Source organism: Ursus maritimus, unplaced genomic scaffold, assembly GCF_017311325.1.
Source record: "Ursus maritimus isolate PB19 unplaced genomic scaffold, ASM1731132v1 scaffold_32, whole genome shotgun sequence".
NCBI lineage: Eukaryota > Metazoa > Chordata > Mammalia > Carnivora > Ursidae > Ursus > Ursus maritimus.
Genome location: NW_024425786.1, coordinates 24,675,158 through 24,696,502, shown reverse-complemented (window position 1 = coordinate 24,696,502; position 21,345 = coordinate 24,675,158). Strand labels below are relative to the sequence as shown.

General features: G+C 46.5%; 1 protein-coding gene and 1 non-coding gene across 9 annotated transcripts in view; both read right to left on the bottom strand.

Annotated features, from left to right (window-relative positions):
* Window positions 1–1,814: 1,814 nt before the first annotated feature.
* Window positions 1,815–21,345, bottom strand: part of AZIN2 (antizyme inhibitor 2) — a 37,177-nt gene continuing 17,646 nt past the window's right edge. For 3 of the 8 annotated variants that reach the window (XM_040619212.1, XM_008694439.2, XM_008694443.2), the window contains 3 exons: window positions 7,189–7,403; window positions 4,454–4,588; window positions 1,815–2,167 (listed from right to left, as the gene is read on the bottom strand). In XM_040619212.1, the coding sequence (XP_040475146.1) occupies window positions 2,065–2,167; window positions 4,454–4,588; window positions 7,189–7,403 (453 nt within the window). In that variant the 3' untranslated portion in view covers window positions 1,815–2,064. Of the gene's footprint in view, window positions 4,048–4,232; window positions 4,589–7,188; window positions 7,404–21,345 lie in introns of those variants that run through there. The other 5 variants (XR_005831543.1, XR_005831542.1, XM_040619213.1 and 2 more) reach the window with 5 other exon arrangements.
* LOC121099842 lies at window positions 17,286–17,387 on the bottom strand. The gene has a single exon (XR_005831584.1). It is a non-coding gene; the product is annotated as a U6 spliceosomal RNA (small nuclear RNA).

Sequence of the window (21,345 nt, the reverse complement as noted above, 5' to 3'; positions counted from 1 at the left end):
AACTGAAAAGAGGCCAGTAGGCTGGAGCATGGTGAGAGCAGAGGTCTCAGGCAATTTCGCTTTTATTGGCATCATAGTGGGAATCAACTGAAGGGCTTTCAGCAGAGGACTGACAAGATCAGGTTCAGGTTTCAGTAAGATCCCTCTGACTGCCAAGACGCTGTCTTGGATAATTTTGCTGGTTGAATTCACACAGGTTTAGCTGCTCATCCCAGAGGTGCCAGGAAGAGGATTTAAAATGGAGCAAAGTGTTGAGTGGGAACTTCCATCCTGTAACTTTCCCTGTGGTCTCTTTACTGCTGAATAAGCTGGCCTGGTGGGCTTCCAAAGGGAGGGATGACACCCAGAGAGCCACAGTCTCCCTTCAGAACAGGCATAGACAGATGACAACTTGTGTCCTTGGGACCGCCATAAGGCTCCCAGGCGGGCCCCACCTTAATCAGACTGGGGTGGGGTGAATGGAGTGCATGCTACCACTGGCCCACCAGCTCTTCGCCTTCTGCCCCTTTTGAATATACTTTCAATTATCTTCTCAAAGATCTGTCGTGCTGCTGTTCCAGAAGCATATGAGGCTCCCTACAGCCTACAGAATTAAGGTCAGACTCCTTACTCTCATTCAGGGTCCTTCATGACCCCACTGCACTGTGAGTTCCTTGAGGACTCGTCTCTGCATCACCAGCGTCTACTACAGGGCACGGCCACAGTAAATGGTCAAGGAATTACCTTTGACCATCATTTACTTAGCGCCTAATAATATGCCAGGCCCTGAGCTGAGGACATGATACTAATAACCCTATGAGGGAACTATATTCAGCAGCCCCGTTTTACAAGGGAGGAAAAGGATTCAGACAGGTCAGATGCTATGTTTATTCACTTGTCCATTTGATATACGCTTTTTGAGCACCTACTGAGTTCTGAGTAGTGAAGACCTAGCAGTGAAAAAACGAAAGTTCCTGCTGCCAAGCGCGCGTTCTGGAGGGGCTGACAGACGATGCCCAGAAGAATGTGTAGTGCGGTGTGTCGAGTGCTGATAGGTACCGTGGAGGAGAAGAAAACCAGTTAGGGAAAGAGAGACACGGGAAAGCGCTGTTTTCTAAAGACTGACCAGAGAAGCCTTTGCCCGAAGAAAACATTTGAGTAGAACTTGAATGAAGTGAGTGAGCCCCACAGGTAACCTGGGAAAGTCATTTCAGAGAGAGAGGGGACAGCAAATGCAGGCCCAGCATGGGTGCGATGTATGGAGTATTAGGCAAGGAGGGGCCAGCGTGTCTGAGAAGGAGTAAGGGAGGAGAGAGGGAGACAGAGAAGTAGTTGGATGAGGACTTTAAATGTTACTCAGTGGGAATCCTGGTGGGGACTGGATCCAGCGCTGAGCACAGTGGATGGTGGAGGGGCAGGAAGGGGCCAGTCCCTGGGTGAGAGGGGTGGCAGCTTGGTCTGGGGGTGGCAGGAGCAGGTCTGTGAACCTCCCAGAGTGGGAGGGAGTGAGCGAGTGAGCCCACAGGGGAAGCCCTGGGAGGCACAGATGGGTTGTGGGGAGGTGTTGAGAACGAGGGTGTCCCTTAGGTGAGAGGTCCCAGGACAGGATGGGTGTGGCAGAGGCCAACAGGAAAGTGACCTCCGGGGCACCCAGCGGGAGGCATGCAGGCTCATTGCCAGTGGCTTGCTTGGGGAGGTGCTCAAAGGAGGCAAATGCATGTGCAGCCTGGGCTCCAGGAGACCCTGGTCAGATTCCCTTGTACAGGCCTGAGGGCCTTAACATCCTCCACACGTTTAATACTCTCTTCACAAAAAGATGGGAATGACAAACAAAAACAACTGAAATGACTGTTTATTATTCTCAAGCAAGTCACATCAACTTCTGTGTATATCTATCTCTGAAAAGTATAAATTTCACACTCTTGCAGCAAATGGAACATGAAACATTTGAAAGGCTCCAGTGAGAAATCAGTTCCAACTCCGTGCCAGCTGCTCTCATTTTAAAAGCCACAGAGGCATCCCCCCAGCGAACCTGCCTCGGACAAGGCAGTGAGTTATGCCTGGATCTCCCTGCAGCCAGCGGTCTTAGCAGCACATCTGCTGCCTTTGGAAGCAGATGGCCGGTTCCAGCAGAACCTGTGTTTGTCCTCCTTTCCTCTTCTCCAAACAAGCATGAGCGGGTCCAGATCTGCTCGAGCATCAAAACGGAAGACGTCTCAGAAATAGCCTCATGTACGAGGGCAGAGCCCAGCACGGTAAGATGCAGAACCTGGTGGGGGGGTGGAGAACCAGCGGGCAGTGCAGTGACCTGTCTGCTTGGTCCCCGCGTCTCTTGGGGTCCTGACCTTTCAGCCTGTTTATTGTCAAAGTATCACAAACTAGGCCCAGCCTGGAAGAGGCATCTCTGCTTTTGTGATGAGCTCCCAGTTCACTCAGAACACATTGCCTCGTGAGGTGACCTTGGAGCTACATGCAGGACCCAGGACTGGCTGAGACACTGAAACCGGCTGACCAGGTAGGATATTGTGACTTACAATAACAGACGTGTGTTTTGTTTTCATCCCCATTCCTGGCACAGAGATCCTAAAATTTCCTAAGTGATGAGAGTGACAAAGGTGTCTTTTGTTATATGCTACCCTCAAACTCTGGGGAGGGGAGGTGGCTGGAGATTGAGTTCAATCGCCGATGCCAATGATTTAATCAGTCCTGCCTAGGTAATGAAGCCTCCATAAAAGCCCCACAGGACAGGGTTTGGGGAGCTGCCAGGCTGGTGAACACATGGGAGTGCTGGGAGACTGATGCCTAGAGAGGGCTCGGGAGCTCTGCACCCTTTCTCCAGAGCCTGCCCCGTGCAGCTCTTTCTCTGGCTAGTCCTGAGTTACATCCTTTCATAATAAACCAGTAATATAGTAAGTAAAGTGTTGCCCTGAGTTCCGTGAGCCACTCTAGCGAGTTAATTGAACCCAAGGAAGGGGGTTATTGGAACCTCCTTTCTATAGCCGATTGGTGCAAACACAGGTCACAGCCTGGACTTGGTGATCAGTGTCTGAAGTGGGGGGAGAGTGGGGCGGTCTTGTAGGACTGAGCCCTTAACCCATGGGATCTGAAGCTATCTCCGGGTAGATAGTGGCAGAATCAAGTTGAATTGTGGGACACACAGCTGGTGTTGGAGAATGGCTTGGCAGTGTGGAAAAAACCCCACGTACCAGGCTTACCCAGAGAGGAGCTCAAGTGAAGGTATAAAAACAGTCATAATGATATGTCCGGAACAGGTCAATAATCCACAGGGATGGGCAGTAGATTAGTGACTGCCAGCGGCTGGGGAGGGGAAAATGAGGCGTGAATGCTAATGGGCACAGGGTTTCTCTTTGAGGTAGTGAACATGTTCTGGGATTGGACAGTAGTGATGGTTGTGCAGACTCTGTGTATGTACTAAAAACCACTGAATTCTGTACTTGGAAAGGGTGGGTTTTAAGGCATGTGAATTTTATATTTCAATTTTTAGTAATTGCAGAAGAAAAATTTTTCAGGTCCCCTGTAGTAGCTGGGGGAGCTCTAAAGTCTGATCTCCTTTGCTAAGCAGCTCACACACCCCCAGGGGCATCGCCTGGGACCCTAGCAGTGACAAGGAACTTCCAGTTGAGGACGCATCAGTATCAGGCCCTTGGCACTGGACGTGGCAGTGCTGTGTGGCCAGCCTGGCTCGGGCAGTTATTGCCTGAATAAGCAAAACCAACCGCCCATATCTGCATTGCTCTTACTGCCTTGCAGACCTGCAAGGACAGTAAGGGTGCAGGGTCTCTCCAGAACGTCTCTAATGCCCATGTCTTTGCTCTTTATCTTTGGTAAGAATTTCCAAAGCTGTGTCAGGTACTTAGTCGCCCCCATGTTGGGCCAGGCCTTAGGCTGGGTGTTGGGTTCACACAGAGGCCCCTCACCAGTAGGAGATTCCCACAGTGCAGCTGGGTCAGGACTGAAGCAGAGGCCATGGGGTCATCAGTGCAGGGTGGGAGAGTCTCAGCCCTGGCCTAGTCCAGGCTGCTTTGTGAATTGAACTGCTAGATTCCACTGGAGTATTAAAAAAAAAAAAAAAAAAAAAACCTAAATATTTATTTGCTTCATATTTACAAAGAAAACCTAAATATTTATTTGCTTCATATTTACAAAGGTGGGAAGGAGACCGAGGGAGACCCCAGGAACCCCCCACACCTGGCTGACCAGGCCCCTTGCGCTGCACAGGAGGCGGACACAGCTGGAAGGGACAGGATTTATGTTGCATACTTGAACTACAGCGAGTGTAAGACTGGTCCTATTTACAGGGCAGAAACACTACAGGTGGAGCGTGGGGGGCAGCAGAGCGAGCACCAGAGTCCTGGCCAGAGCGTGCCCCTGCTTGCTGCCTTCCCCACGTCTCCCAGAGGCATCTCTGCGGCCCCGCTGGAGTTCTCCGGGGGGGGGAACGGGGTCCGCTCACATGATGCTCGCCGGGGTGAAGACAGGGCCGACGCACAAGGTGTCTGTGATCTCCCAGCCACAGGACAGAGGCTTGCACATGCCCTCGGTGTCCTCGTCCTGTTCGGCAGGCAGCAGCTGCCCTCGAAGCGCTTCCCTGTGAGCGAGAGAGGGGCCCTGGAGGCAGGCAGCATGGGGCCCACAGGCCAGGGGCTCCTGAAGGCCTCTGCACCAGAAGAGCCAGCCCCCTCTGTGTATAGGGTTCTCACCTGGCCCCAGAGCCCAGCCTAGGGCAGGAATGGGGGTGGGTCTGCTGACTTCTTGCCCCACCGCTCTCTTCTCTTCTGTAGCCCACCTCCATAAGAAGGGAAAAGCAACCCACATTTATTGAGTACTTACTACAGGCCACACATTGTGTCAGGCACCTTGCTTTAGCATCTAATTGTGTCCTCCCCAAGACCATGTAAGGGCAGCATTATTATCCCCATTTTACCAATGACAAAATTGAGGTTGAGAGAGAAGTGACCTGCATAAGGTCACAGTCCTAGAAAGTGGTAGAACTAGGATTCAACACAACTCTCTCAGTCCAAAGCCCACATTCTTTATATCCCGGGCTTAGGACTTAAAAAAAAAAATCCTCTCCTGCCCCCCTCAAAAATCCTACAAACCTACCTACCCAGGTTGATAAATGGCTCCACCGTCTGACCAACTACTCAACCACAAGCCTGGAATCTTGTTCCCGCTCCCAGTCCATCCCTGCCGAGCCCAGCTCCCGAACTTCCTCACGGGTACCCACCTGTCTCTATTCCCAGGGCCACCACTGTCTCTAGCCAGGGCTACACAGTCTTCCTGCTCTGCTCCTGCCTCCTGCAGACAATTCTGGCCCAGGTTCATTTTTCCAGGAGGCAAATCCTGCACTTGAGTCGCCAGCAGCTTCCGTCTGCTCTCAGGCCCTGCCCAGCCCAGTGTCCCACCTGCAGGAAGGCCTCCCTCCTTGTTGACATGTACACTTCAACAGCAAGTCAGTGGTCAGGCTGTTCTTTCCGGCAGGATGCTTCCCAGGCCAAGGGCTTTTTGTCTGTCTCCTTATCTCTCAAAATGGGTTGGCCCAGTTTCTTAAAAAGCACCAGTGACTGACTCCTCCCTACTGCCTTCGAGATCAAGTCCAACCTGGGCTGCCAGAGTTCTTCTCTCTCTAATCTTCTGCACAGGCCACTCCAGCCAGATGCAACTATTTGCAGTTCTTTGAATGAACTGGACTCAAACCCCGACATCTCTCAGCCTGGACCACCCCCGTCAGCTTCCTGCGCCTGGCTGACTCCTCCTAGCCCTGACCCCCCCCCCCGCTGTCCCGTGCTCCCCAGTGACCTTTCTGCTCTCTGCGCCGTGTCTGTGTGTGCAGGTCACCATGCCATCTCGGGTGCTCTTACCCCTTAGGACCCGGCACAAAGCCAGGCTCTAAAGCAGGCCTTTTGGGCGGGACTCCTTTGATAGGGGGAATTTCTGGCACAGCCATTTTAATACATCAAAATGTCTTGTTTCTAGCAATGAATAAACTGACTCCCCGCACCTCCTCTGCCAGTGTTTGCTTATGATGCAGCCGGGATGGGACAACGAGGCCTGTGTGGTTGGCTTTTTAAGTTTGGTTCAGGCCTTGTCGCAACACCCCTGATGTCACAATGGCTGAATCAACCCAATCCTGTGCTCCTGCAGGGAGTAGATACAACAAAGGTCTGTTGCCTGGTTGAATGAAATGTGACTTTGATACTGAGCCCCGTCAGGCCGGGGGTTGGTAGCACTGTTGGGGGGCAGGGTGCTCAAGCCTCCAGAACACAGGCTACACTCACTCCTGGGGCCTGGCATAGAGGTCCCGCCAGCCGCTCCTGCCTCTACAGGCACCGCCTAGCCCCCAGAGGGGCCTCTTCACCACTGACCAAACCTCTCTGTGATAGCACTGATTCTGTGCAGGCGAGAGGAGATAATCATACAATGCCTGACAGAAGGGTTTAACAAACGTGACTTCGGTCTGTCTCGTGCCCCTCTTGCCTCACTGGGTCCCAGCACTGGCCCGGTCAGGCAAGCGGGTGTTGTGTGCATTTTCTCAGAAGGCTCCGCCAGCAGGCAAGTCTTTCCCGGGCCGCAGAATAGCCCCCCGACCAGTCTGCTCAATCGCCATCTGTCCTTGTCCTCCCTTACTGCCCCAGTAGCCAGAGTGGTCTTTCTCAAATCTAAACCAGACCATGTCACTCCCCTGCTTCAAATCAGTCCATGCTTCCCACTGCTCAAAGCCCTTCACTTGGCCTTCAAAGCCCTTCTCAGATCCAGCCCTGCTCCCTCTCCAGCCACAACCAACCTCAGGGAGTTTCTTGAAGGCAGCATGCTCACTCCCCGTTCCTTCTGCCCAGAACCCCATGCTGCCTCCTGCCAGCTAACTCCCATCTTTCTTCCTCTAGGAGGTCCCCGTCTGGGCATCAGGGAGGGCTCTCAGGTTCCACAGCCCTCCCTCACCCCCCAGTATTATCAGGAGTGCCTGTCTGCTCCTCTGTGTCTCTCACAGGGTGCTGAGCTCCTCAAGGGAAGCTCCGTCTCATTCATGGCCAAGGTCAGGTGCCAAGCGCAGGCCTCACTTGGAATCAATAGCCAAGAGCTACCTGTCAAACTGGATTACATGGAAACCAGTCTCAAATCTCAGATTTCTCTTGTTCCCTACCTGCTCCCTTCTCCTCCCCCACTCCCTTCTCAGCAAGGCCCCCTTACCAGGCCACCCGGGACATGGCATAGGTGACTCGGCAGGTCTGGGTCCCCCCGAGGAGGGAAGCCATGCCCACGGTGTAGGCGCCCATGTTCTCAAAGACCAGCCAGTCCCCTACGTGTAGTTGCGGCAGCCATAGGCCCTCAGCCACGCAGTCACAGCCATCGGCCACAGGGCCCCACAGGCTGCTGCTGTACAGGGGCTGCTCCGCGGATGATTTCTGCAGGAGAGAGGCACAGTCACAGTCAGCTTTCCTGGGCACACTGAGCACAGCCTCAGCACTCCCTCCCTCAAAAGCTTTCCATGGCTCCCATAACCAGTACAATAAAGATTGGAGGGGCCTTCTAGTCTGGCATTTAAGCCCCTCCTACTTCTCTGCATTCATTGCCTTGTACATTCTGAAGCCACAATGCCTGGTCTTCAATTCAGGCTCCAACACTTACTAGATATGTGACCTTGGGCAAGGTACTTAATCCCTCTGAACCTCGGTTTGCTCATTTGTAAAATGGGACTATAGTACCTAACTCGTAGGGTCACTGAAAGGATAAATGAATATATGTAGAGCGTTTAGACCAGTGTCTGGTACATGGCATGGACCCAATAAGGTAGCGCTATCATTGTTATTGTTACTACTTCTTTGCTTTGGTCTTCACTGGCCTGCCACTTTCTAGACCCTAGGTCTGTCCATACCTCTGCAGCCCTTCCCTCTTCCTCAAATCAGCTTGGCCCCTGGGCCCAACTCTGGGGCTCCCTCTTCTATGAAGTCCTCCCGGATGCCCTCATTCCATCCCAGGACACGTCACAACAACCAGACGTACACAGGTGAGCTAGACCGCCCCTTCCTTTGACTCTCAGTCTGGGGAGGAAGATGGGCCTCCAACAGATAATCACAGGATGACCTGGCAGAGGTCACAGAGGACCCCATAGGGTAGACAAAATTCCTCCCATTTCAGGAAAACTGAGGCTCTGAGAGTTTACGTGACTTGCCCAAAGACACACTACCAATTACATAAAATTAAAATTTTCTTCTTAAATAACTTAAAAATCCAGGAAAGAAATCTGTAACACAGACCATTTGCTGACAACCAGTGCAATTTGTCACAGTGTGGGATCCTGCCGGGCAGGTCCTAGAGGAGGAGTCCTGACTGAAAGATGTATACGAATGAACTCTGTGCCCTTTAGTCCCCTTGTCCATCCCCACTGTGCTACTGTGTTCCAGTTACTCCACTTGCTCTGGGCTCCCAGGAAAACCTTGCTTCCCTTCCCCCTCCCTAACCCTCCCCCTGCTGTTCCCTGAGGCCCCAACCCCACCAACTCCTAATTTTCCTTTAGATCTCAGCTACAACGGCTTCATGAAAGCTTTTCCTAAAGCTCCATGCACCCCCAACAGGCTTAGACTTAATAGCATTTGTCATAATTTATAATTAGGTATTTGTGAAATGAACCTGCTCAGGCCTCTCTTCCCTGTCAGACTAAATTCCATGACCCCAGAGATCATGACCATCTTGTTCACCCCCGGCTCCCCCATGCCTCGCAGTCTGGCATAGAGTAGGTGCTTTTTTGAAAAATATCTTTTGAGTGAATGAATGAATGAATGAATGAGAAATACATGAGTGATGAGAACGAGAAAGAACCAGAGGAAAGAAAGAAAAAAAGGAGGGAGGGAGGAAGAAAGGAAGAAGAGATTAATTGAAGCCATCTAAAGAGTCTAGAAGGAGGTAGTGGAGAAGACCAACAGGGGAAAAAGAAAAAGTGTTACAATACCATAGCCAGCAGCAGGGATGAGTAAAATTGAGAAAGAAAAGCCACAGATTGCATAAGCAGAAATAATATTCATGTATATGATAAAAAGCTAATAAGCTGTTAGTCTCATTAATGAAAAACACGCACATATTAAAGTAAAAAATTCAAGCTATCCCTATTCATTAATTGAGTCATTCAACAAATACTTATTGAGCACCTACTATGTGCCAGGCTCCAATCTAGGAGCTGGGAAGTATATATTCTGGAAAAGGGAGAAAAATATATCCTTGTTCATATAACTTAATGTTCTTGTTTAGGAGCTTTCTGTTAATAAGTAAAATTAATCTCAGTTGCTCTGAATTATTTCCCTTAGCTCCACTTCTTAAAAAGCGTTAAGCTAACTTTTAAAGCTTTTGGGGGAAATGCTATATAAATGAATCCATGAGGATCCTGAGAAAAAAGGTTCCAAAATTCTTCCACAATAAAGTAAAAAGAAAAGACACCCTTGTGTTATAATAAGAGTTCTCTTACCTCTTATTAGTGGCATAAATAAAAATCAGTGGAAAAAAATTTTAACTTCACAGGAAATAATGCAAAGCTACCCTTTTGCTATTTAAAGCCCCCCCCCCCCACCGGAATGCCTGGGTGGCTCAGTCAGTTAAGTGCCTTCAGCTCAGGTCATGATCCCAGGGTCCTGGGATCAAGTCCCACATCAGGCTCCTTACTCAGCAGGGAGCCTGCTTCTCCCTCTTCCTGCCGCTCCCCCTGCTTGTGCTCTCTCTGACAAATAAATAAATATACAAACAAACAAATGAATCTTTAAAAAAATAAACCCCCCTTTCTTTAAGAAAAAAAGAAACAAAAAAAAAAACCCTGCAAAATAAATATTCCAAAAGTATGTGGTGACAGGCTTATTAAGTCTTAGCACTTTTTATGAGTCTGGAAACTGAGTGGAAATGGATAAGCACCTGTAAAAATACAAGCTGCCCAATCTGCTGCCAGGCCCCCTCTGTGAGAGAGGGCAGGGCATTTACAGAGCATGCCCACCATTGCCTCACACCTCGTCTGGCAGGCAGCTGCAGGTCCCATTTTACAGATGAGAAAAGTCAGAGAACGGAAGTGACCTGCTCTAGGTTCTGGAGGGAGATAGTAGCAGAATTCCGAGTGGTCCCAGACAAGGGGCCTCCTAGCTGCACCAACTGGCTGCCCTCCTCAGAGAGGCCCAATAAGTGAGTGGAACAAGGGCAAATATTTAAAATGTCTTCTGGCCCTGATGGAGTCCTTAAATAATTGCCCAACTTTTAAAGAATAAATCAATAATCCCTGGTCTACATAAAGTGCACAAAAATATTTTTTTTAAAGATTTTATTTATTTATTCGACAGAGATAGAGACAGCCAGCGAGAGAGGGAACACAAGCAGGGGGAGTGGGAGAGGAAGAAGCAGGCTCATAGCGGAGGAGCCTGATGTGGGGCTCGATCCCATAACGCTGGGATCACGCCCTGAGCCGAAGGCAGACGCTTAATGACTGAGCCACCCAGGCGCCCCACAAAAATATTTTCAAAAGAAAAAAATGGAATGAACAAGGGCAGCACACAAAAAGGAAAAAGAAAGAACAAAAACATATGGTCAGAATTTAACTTGCGAACGTTCGGGAAAATCTGAAATGAAACCGTAACTAACCAAATCTGCACTCAGAGCCAGAGAATCACCTTCAGTGATTTTCCTCTAGGAACAATATAGACAATTTACCTCTCTTGGAAGACAGGAACAATATGATCAAGGCTACCACTGGCTTCATCATAATATGGAAAATATAAATCTACAATTCAAATCTAGTTTTCCCAGTACATGTCAATACGGCATTCAATAGCCTATAACACCTATTCTTGATTAAAACTACAGACAAAACGAAGTCAAACCCTGCAGTGCAGAGAGACTATTTAAAATAAAGAGGCAACTCAAACTTAATGGAAATACATTAGAATGGCCTCATTTCAGAACCAGAATCAACCTAAGTTCAGCCCTTCATTTTCCAGATGAAGAAACGGGAGAAACAGGCTCAGAGAGATTAAGTTAACCTGCCTAAAGTTACTCAGCTACTATATAGTAAAGTCAGGACTCAAACCCACGTCTTCTGACTCCCAAGTTTGAAGCCTCCTGTCACCATTCTTATGTTATATATCATGAGAAATGTGGGCAATAGCTACTGGGGGGGGGGGGAGAAGAAACAAAAAGGTAGACTATATAGAAAATGAAAAAAATATATATTGCAGATGACATGTTTGCCTACCTGGAAAATCCAAAGAGAAGGGGTAGTTTGGGGGGAAAATCAATAAGTCTCAGTATGCAAGCCATTGTCTCAGCTCAGAAACACAGGGAAATGTTTCCACTCACAATAATAATGAAAGCATTATGTTATTAAATTCTTGGATGTACTTGAACCACAATAACTTATTCAAAGAAAATAATAAAACCTTAATGAGAGAAATAAAATACAAGAGCTCTACCTCTCCTAGCTGGAAAAACTTAATAAAGCAAAAAAGAGAATTCTCCCCAATTTAATAAATAGATTGAGTAGGCTTCTACTAATTAAAATCCCCAAGATATTTTTCGGAATGTTTAGAAGTGGCATGATAAAAGAATAAATGTGAGTCTATCAAAGAATACTAATAAGCAATAATGACAGACTCAATTTTTGTTAAATATTTAATTTCTACCAAAAAATATCTGTACCACATGTAAGATATAAAGAATAACACTAAGACGAATATCTGGGTACCCACCACCAGCTAAATAAATATAAAATTTCCAAGATTTTTGAAACCCCCACGTGGCCCACCCCAATGACATGCAACTTCCCTAACCCTTCCAGAGGTATCCATTATGCTGACTTTTGTTTTCATTATTCTCCTGTTTGGCACAGTATTTAGTACACTTTTTTTTTTAATTTATGTAAAACGAAATTATAGAGTATGTAATCTCTGCAACTTGCTTTTTTTGTTGTTGAAACTCATTGCCTGGATTCATCCAACCGATATATGCAGCCGTAATTCACAGTACGCTGCGTCAGATTCGTTATATGGACTACGCCGCCGTAATTCACAGTACGCTGCGTCAGATTCGTTATATGGACTACACCGTAATTTATTTATGTTACCCTGCCAACAAACGTTAATGTTGTTTCCAACGTTTTATACTACAAAAATTGCTCCTGTGAACATTCTTATATATCTCCTCAGATACACATGCCAAGAGCTTCTTTACAATATATATCTAAGAACTTGCTGGAAGGTAGGGTATACACATGTCTAACTTTATATGAATAATGCCAACTTGTTTCCCAAAATAGAAATACCACCTCCTACTGTCAGTGTCTAAGAGATCCAAGCACTATCCTCCACCAACTCTTGATATTGTCATGCCTTTAATTTTTTTCTCATCTAGTCGGTAGAAAATGGTGTCTCCCTTTCATTGGAATTTGTGTTTCCTTGATTACCAACGAGCTTGAGCACTTTTTCATTTTCTATTTGGATTTCCTCTTCTGTGAACTGCCTGTTAAAGTCTTTTGTCTATATTTCTATTGCTTTCTCTATTTTACTGCTTTTCTTCTTATTTTCTTAAGATTCTTGTGTAAGAATCCTTCATATAGGGCGCTTGGGTGGCTCAGTCGGTTGAGCGTCTGCCTTCGGCTCGGGTCGTGATCTCGGGGTCCTGGGATTGAGTTCCACGTCGGGCTCTCTGCTCAACGGAGAGCCTGCGTCTCCCTCTCACCCTCCTGCTGTGTGTGCATGCTCTCTCTCTCAAATAAAATATTTTTTAAAAAAAGAATCCTTCATAAATTCTCTGTACTGATCCCTTATCTAGTTGTATATGTGTTTCCGTATTTTCTCCCAGGGTGTGATTTCCTCTTTCCTTTTGCTAACAGATGAACAGAAGCTCTTCATTTTAATGTAGACAAACATCAGTCTTTTCCTTTTTTGCTTTGTAAGAGATTCTTTACTGTTCTTCCCTGCTTCAAGGTCAAACAGATTCTGTACGGATTTCTGGGATTTATATTCACATGTGCATTGAGATAGGGGATTCAACTTCGTTTTTTGCATGTGGACAATCAGGTGTCCCAGCATGATATATTAAACAATCCCCAGTGATCTGCTTTGTAAGCCCTGTCAAAAATCAATTTTCCAGATATGTATGGGTTTTTCCTGTGCTCTCAACTATGTTTTTTTCTATTTTTTTTAGTGCTGGTGTCTAAACTAAACCATTTTAATTACCTTCAATGTTGGCAATTATATTATCTATTTATATACATCTATATTTCTATTATATGTAATCTATTATCCATTATATTATCTATTATTTATTTATTTGAGAGAGAGCATAAGCTGGGGAAGTGGCAGGCAGAGGGAGAGGGAGAAGCAGACTCCCTGCTGAGCAAGGAGCCCGACATGGGCCTGATCCCAAGGTCCCGGGATCATGACCTGAACTGAAGGCAGACACTTAACTGACTGAGCCACCCAGGCGCCCCTGAAAACTGTTTTTAACCCCACAAAGTAAATGTTATTGGTGGTGGTGGTGGTGATGACAGTCAATGATCCTTTGGATAGACCCATATATTTAGCTATCTTTGGTCACCATTCCTTCTTGCAACACAGACCATCGCTCTGGAATCATTTTCCTTATGCCTGAAATATATCCTTGAGAACTTCTGTTAGCGGATATCAGTATTTCGTTGTCTGAAAATGCCTACATTTCATACTCATTCTTGAAAAACAATTTTGCTGGATACAAAATTCTAGGTTGATATGTTAAAGCTGCTATTCCAGTATCTCCCACCTTCCATTGTTATGGGAGAAAAGCTCTAGGTCTGTCATTCTTCTATAGGTAATCTTCTGTCTCATTTCTCTTACTAGTTTTAAGATCTTCTCTTCGTCTTTGGTATCCAGTTTCACTAATATGTTGTCTAAGTGTGGGATTTGTGGGATTTCCTAAATCTGAAGATGGGTCTTCCTCTCTCCCATTCTATTGACTGTCTGCCAGTTACTAACTTTTTGCCTCTCAGTCCCCAATCCACCCTTCTTTGTCTTGCTTTGGGTTACTGGAGCTGAACCTTATAGACATTCCTTCTTTGCCAGGTAGCTCTATGTTAGGCTTTGTCAACAGAGGTTGCTAGAAAGACACTGCAAGAACAGATCAGGAAGAAGAGACTGTCCTTTTAGCATGCTATTTTGTGTGGCCTCTACGGCTCAGCATATGAGGGTCTGGTAGCCTTCCCCTCAGGGATCCTCACAGTCCAGCCATGGCCCACACCCTCCAGCAAGCATCCCTTCCACTCAGCAGCAGGCTGCCCCTATGACCCAGCTGTGGCGGGCACCCTCTGACAAGTTTCTTTGCCACTGGCAGGCTGCGTGTCTCTGTGACGATCACAGCCTTTTTTCAAAGGTTTCAACCTCAGCCTTGGAGGGAGGAGCCCTCCTCTGTGTTGCTTCCTTGTTCGCTCCCCCTTACCAGCAGTAGTAACTGCTTTTGCCCCTTTTCGTAATTAACCGTCTTTCAAGTTGACAATTCTTTATATTGAAATTTCCCTGTCCAAATTACTGGTATGGTTTCTGTATCCTCATGCCATCTTTTCCTGAAACTATAATTAGACATTGTGTCTGATGTGTTCTCATTCTGCCATGTCCTGTGCCTTCCTTTTTTTGTGTCTCCCTGTCTTTGTGCTACAGTGGCATCGGTTCTTTAGCTCGTCTTTCCATTCTCTGATTCTCGCTTCAACCTTCTCTAATAGCTTGCTTACTCTGTGCACTATTTCAGTTTTCATGTTTTTTCATTTTTAGAAGCTCTATTTAATCCTTTTAAAAATCTGCTGGAGAGGCGCCGGGGTGTTTGAGCTGGTTAAGCAGCCAACTCTTGATCTCAGGTCTTGATCTCAGGGTCATGAGTTCAAGCCCTGAGTTGGCCTCCATGCTGGGCATGGAGCCTACTTTTAAAAAAAATCTGCTAGATCATATTTTTATATTTGCTTTTACTTTGGTCACCTTTTCTTTTCGTTTTTCTTTTCAAGAGAGAGCACACAAGCAGGGGAGGAGGGGCAGAAGGAGAGGGAGAGACAATCTTAAGCAGACTCCATGCTGCATGTAGAGCTGATCTCATGTCCCTGCGATCATGACCTGAATGAAAATCAAGAGCTGGAGGCTTAACTGACTAAGTCACCCAGGTACCCCTTGGTCACATTTTCAATTTCTTTAAACATTGTAAACATTCTGTTTATCTTTCACATCTGATAATTCTAATACATGAAATAATTGCAGGTCTGGTTCTGCTGTCTATCACTTCTGCTGGTTTGCCCTCATGGGGACCTGTTCCTTTGTGTTTGTGACTTTTGACTGCAAGCTCACGTACTTTGGCACTTTACTTGTGAGAATTCTTAAAAGCCTAGGCTAAAGATTTCCACTCCAGTGAGATGTTGTGTTTGCTTCTACAAGTTAAAATAAATTCTAGCCTTGTGGTTTTTCAGACAACACAGTTAATATGAATTTGGACAACAAACCCAAGAAAAGGCTAGGTTATGGCTGTAAAGTCTCAATTTTGTGCCCTCTTCCAACCACTACCAAGATCCAAAAGACATGTGTTTTTTTGCTGTCCTCCTCTGTGGGATAGGTGCTTTTCTGGTTTACCCTTACACTAATGTTGATATCCTCCTGGGGGGTTCCCGGCTTTATGTGCGGGGTCTTATCAGAGTCTCCATCCTGACTGAGCCCCCAGGAACCGTGCAGCTGTGAAAGCTGAAGATCAGTGCCGCAGGAGTTCAGTGTACGCTCCCAGACAGAAAGCCAGTTTCAGTTAGGTTTTCTGTCTGGGTTAATGAATTCATTTACCACATATTTGAATAGTCACGATTTTACATGCTTGGGACCCACGAGTGAACAAAATAGACCAAGTCCTGTCCTCACAGTATTTACAGTCCAGCAGGAGGGAGGCACACAACAAAATAAAGAAGTAAATTATATAGTAAATTAGGAGATAATAAATGGTACTGAATAAAAGAAAGACCAGAGCAGGGGGAGGGGCAGGTGGCAGGATTAGATAAAGCATAAGGCCTCGCTGAGATGACCTTCAGGCGAAGATGCACAGGGGGTCAAGGAGTGTGCCTGTGTGGTACGTGGAAGAAAGGTGATCCAAGTGGAAGGAAAAGCTGGTGCAAAGGTGCTAAGGCAGGACCGTGCCTGGGGGAGCTCGAGGAACTGCAGGGAGGGGGAGTGGCGAGGGAGGGGATCAGAGAGGAGACAGGGGCAAGATCACAAGGGGCCTTCGAAGCCCTTGGAGGACTTTGGATAATTTGGAGGGAGACGGGAGCCAGCGTGGGGTTTTAGGCAGTTTTAATAAAACTAGACATGATTTGACTTACATTTTAAAAGAATCCCTCTGGCTAGTGGGTGGAGAATAGGCTGGCTTTTACTCTAAGTGGAGATGCCTGCTTTCACTTAATTTTGACCTCTGAAGGATCCCCCTGCTTTCTTCTAAGTCGGGATACAGTTTTCTTTGTTGTCAGTGGGGAGGCTGTTCAGAGTACCTAGACTGCCGCATTGCTGGAAATAGAAGGCACCCTGCCGGTTTTCTAAACACAGCACAAAGCTTTTGCCAAAATGCTATGGAATAGGCTGAACAAAGAAAAACATATCAAAAGGACAGGACAAAGACAAGAGATGGAAAAAATAAAACTAGTGTACAGTATGACAAAGCAGTAATAAAAAAGCATTAGAAATCATTACTTAAGAATTCTTAAGACAACAACTAACCAGATCCACACTTGACAAATGCTATTGCAATACACTCAAGACAGAGTCACACTTTGTAACCACAAATCGCTAGAATAAAATACAATAGCAAGTAAGAAAGCCCAATCCTGTCAACACAGAGAGGGGCTCTGGACAGAGTGGAGTGACGGAAGCTTGTACCCTGAATTTTAGTTCCTGAGATTCTTAAAAAACTCCTGGGGTACTTGCCCCATCTGGGTCCCTCCCCACACCCAACTCTACCTTTCATTTATAAAGTGTCAATACACAGTTATTAAATTATATCTTTAACCCTAAGTATATGTCATTTTAGACCACTCAATGAACATTTAAAATGTTTATACATTAAAAAGTCCACCTAACGTATCAGTATTTAAAGGAAACTTCCCAATACGTCTTTTTAAAAGTTAAAAATAATGTGTACTATGACGCTCAGAAAGAAGAGGAATCGAAGTAAATTTTAACAATAGTCATCATTGAATGGTGGGATTAAGGGATCACTTTATATGGCTGTTTGTACTAGATTTTCCCCAATAAACATTCTCTCTCTCTCTATCTCTCTTTTAATTTATGGGACACTTCACAGATTCGCATGTCGTCCTTGCACGGGGCCATGCTAATCTTCTCTGTATCGTTCCAATTTTAGTACATGTGCTGCCAAAGCAAGGAATACACGTTCTGTTTCTACAATAGAGAAAATATGTATAAAACAAAGGTAATCTCTAACCCACAGAGCACAAAAGGTAAAGAGGGACAAACTCCCTCACTATTAATTGCAGAGCGCTTAGTTAAGACGTATGATAGTATGTTGAAACTTCTATGAAAGAATAACAAAGAATCATAAAATTAGAATAAAACCAACAGATTGACAAAAAAAACTATTTGTATCAAATACAATATGAAATACACACATATACGCATGTGCAAGCTCATCTTCATTTGTAAGAAAAAACTCCAAATTAGGTAAGTGGAGAATATAAAAAGATATTGACATCAAAGGAAATAATAAACAAAATGCTTTATCCTTGTCAAGAAGACAGAAATGAAAGAAATACTGAGGTATATACCATTTCAGATAAATTAGCCAACAAGAAAAAGTCACAGCGTGCACTGCTAGTGAGCTTATTATGAAATGAGCACAGCTGCTAACGGTATAGACTGGGCCAAGCTTTGAGGAGAACAATCTGGCAGTATGTATCAAGAGACCTAAAAATGCTCATTTCTTTTTACCTGGTAATCCTATTCGAGGGACTCATCATAAGAAAGCAGTTTTTTAAAGGGAATCTACTTTCAGTGGATGTAACTTGAGCCATCCACGCAAAGAGAGTCACAAAGCGCATTCTAGGCAGAGGTAATACTCACAGACACATGAATGAACATAACCAAAAATCAGCAATGTCCGGGCGCCTGGGTGACTCGGTTGAGCGTCCAACTCTTGGTTTCGGCACAGGCCATGATCTCAGGGTGGAGGGATCGAGCCCTGCATCAGGCTCCACACTACGCAGGGAATCTGCTTCCCCTCTCCCTCTCTTGGCCCCTCCCCGCTCTCTCTCCAATAAATAAATAAATAAATCTTAAAAAAAAATTAGCAATGTCCAAATGCCCAGTGATGGGAAGATTTTATCTGGAGGCAATAAATTTATAGGAAAGTAGTTAAGAGCTCGTTCTCTGGCGACACCGAGATAAACGAAGACAAATTAGCTATGCCCCTCCCCCCAAGCAGCTCACAGTCTGCAGTTTAAAAACCTACCCTTTATTAGCTGTGCGACTTTGAGCAAGTTGCTTCATCCCCATGCCTCAGTTTTCTCATCTGTAAAATGGGTCTGATAACAGTATCCACCGTATAGGATTATTATAAAGATTGAGTAGTGCCATGTATGCAGTAAGTGCGCGGTGGCTTCAGCCACCACCACTGAATGTGAGGCTCACAGCCACATGCCACTCGGTGTGTCTGGTGAAAGAGGGGGGACATTATGGATAAATTAGCATAGAGGATTACAGAGCTTCTTCCTCCTTTGTTCCTTTAAATTTTAGGTTGCTCCCATAATTTTTAAATATTGATTCCATTCCAATGTAGAGCACCTACTATGTGCCAGGTCCTGTACTGGGGAAACAGTTTCTGCCCTCAAGGGGCTCACAGCATAGTGGGTGATCCATTCATTCATCATTCATTCATCAAGTAGTTATCGAGCACCTACTATGGACCAGGTGCTGCGCCAGTTGCTGAGAATTCAGAGGTAACAAGTAGACAAAGTGGCCGCCCCCACAGAGCCTGCGTGCTGGTGGGGAAGGCAGATGATACGCAAGGAAACAAAACCAAATAAGAATAATTACAGATTCTGACACTTTATGAAGAAAATCAACGGGATGACGATACTATCTGATGGTGAGAAGCAAGCCCCCTTGAGAGAGAGCAGTCAGGAAAGGTTTCCCCGAAGAGCTGACATCCGGCCTGAGACATACCAGAAGAGAATAAGGAAACCATCTCAGGAGCAAGGGGAAGAGCATTCGGGCAGGTGAATACAACGGCCCTAGGTCTGAAGGAGCTTAGGTGCTCCAGGAGCAGAAAGGCCGCTGGGATGGCGCAGGTAAGTGAGGGGCTCAGTGGGGACGGGTGCAGCTAAAGACGTGTGCAGGACCCTTGGCAGCCAGGGTGAGGGGTCTGGATTCTATTCCGAGAGCAACAGGAGCCGCCAAAAGTTTTAAACAGAGGAGAGATATGGTCTTTGGGTATTTAAAAAAATCACTTTGTCTACAGTGTGAAAAATGGTAGGAAGGCAGGAGTCGGGGCGAGAAGACCAGTTAGTGATTGCTACACTAGCCCAGGAAGGGGCGATGGCAGCTTGCGCCCTGCTCCGTGGCGGGGAAGAAATTCGATGCATTCCAAGTGTGTTTTGGAATTAGACTGAAAAATTGCAGGTGAACTGCCTGTGGGAAGAGAAGAAAGCAAGAATCGAGAATAATGCCAAAGTGTCATAGCTTGAACAGCTGGCTGGCTGGCTGTGCTGTTTACTGAGAGAAAACTGTGGGGAGGAAGAAGTTTGGTTTGGAAAGCAAGCGTTCATTTCTGAACAAGTTAAATTTGAGTGCCTGTGAGACATCCCGTAGAAATGGCAAGTGGGTAGGTAGATACACGAGTCGAGCTCAGGGGGATGGGCCAGACTAGAGATGGAAATTTGAAAATGATGAGACTGTAGAAGATATTGAAAGCCTCAGTCTGGAAGAGCTCACCTAGGAAATGCATGTAGGCAGAGAAGAGGATTGAGAACAGAGGCCTGGGAGTCATCATTCAGGGGGTGAAGCCACGGGGAACATGTCAGAGAGACAAGGTGGGAATGACAGGGCAGGAGGCAAAGCCAGGAGCATGAAGGTGGAGGAAGGTCAGCTGCTGAAGGCAGAAGTGCCGCCCCTGGGCTGGCCACATGCAAGGGACTTTCAAGAGCATCTTCTGTGCAGCTGTGCGATCCATATCCCGTTGGAAAGATTTGAAGACGGAATGAGAGCTGAGGGGGCAAGGCAGCGTGTGCAGGCTGCTGGCTGGAGGGGTTCAGACTCGAAGGGCAGTAACGGAAGGGAAGGTTACCAAGTCCCTGAAGGAAGAGAAAGTGTGTATGTCCAATAAATATACAGAGAGATATCCAACTTCCTTAGTGATCAGGGGCGTGCACATCAAGACAGGAGAAACCATTTCACACCCACTCAGTCGGGAGAATGTTTAAAGTCTGACAATGCCAAGTGTTGGGAAATCGAGGATCCACCCAGCCTCTACTGGGGGAGGGGGGATCGCCAAGCAGTACAGCCACTTAGGAAAACTGGCACTATCTCGTGAGGCGGAACAATCACGTGTCCTATCTATGCCCAGCAATCCCACTCCTTGCCCTTGGGTCGCAGAGTCACAAACAAGGATATTCAGAGTAGCGTATTTGACAGTAGCGAAGACCCAGAAACAACCCAGCGCCTGGAGAGGAGAGCGGCTGGACAGGCCACAGCGTGCTGGCCGACAGTGTGAAACAGCAGTCCAGGGACGGGCCTTAGTACACCCAGCAGCGGCCATGCATCTTAGACTGTACAGTACGCTTTTTAAGAAGTTCAAAAAGGTTTCGTACAGGATAACATCCTTTTTTGTAAAGTAAAAAAACAAAACAAATTATAAATACATTGAGGAATAAGCTTTGATGTGACAAAACTACATGAAAGAAGCCATGCGAATGGCAAACAGGCACATGAAATGAAGCCCATAAAAGAGATACAAACCAAAACCACAAGGATATGTCACCTCACACCTGTTAGGATGGCTGTTCTCAAAAAACAAAAGACGACCGGCGTTGACAAGGTCGTGGAAAAAGTGAAACCCTGGTACGCCACCGGAGAGAATGCTACATGATGTGGACGCTGTAGAAAACACGATGGCGCTTCTCAAAAAATTGAGTGTTGGGGCGCCTGGGTGGCACAGCGGTTAGGCGTCTGCCTTCGGCTCAGGGCGTGATCCCGGCGTTGTGGGATCGAGCCCCACATCAGGCTCCTCCGCTGGGAGCCTGCTTCTTCCTCTCCCACTCCCCCTGCTTGTGTTCCCTCTCTCGCTGGCTGTCTCTATCTCTGTCGAATAAATAAATAAAATCTTTTA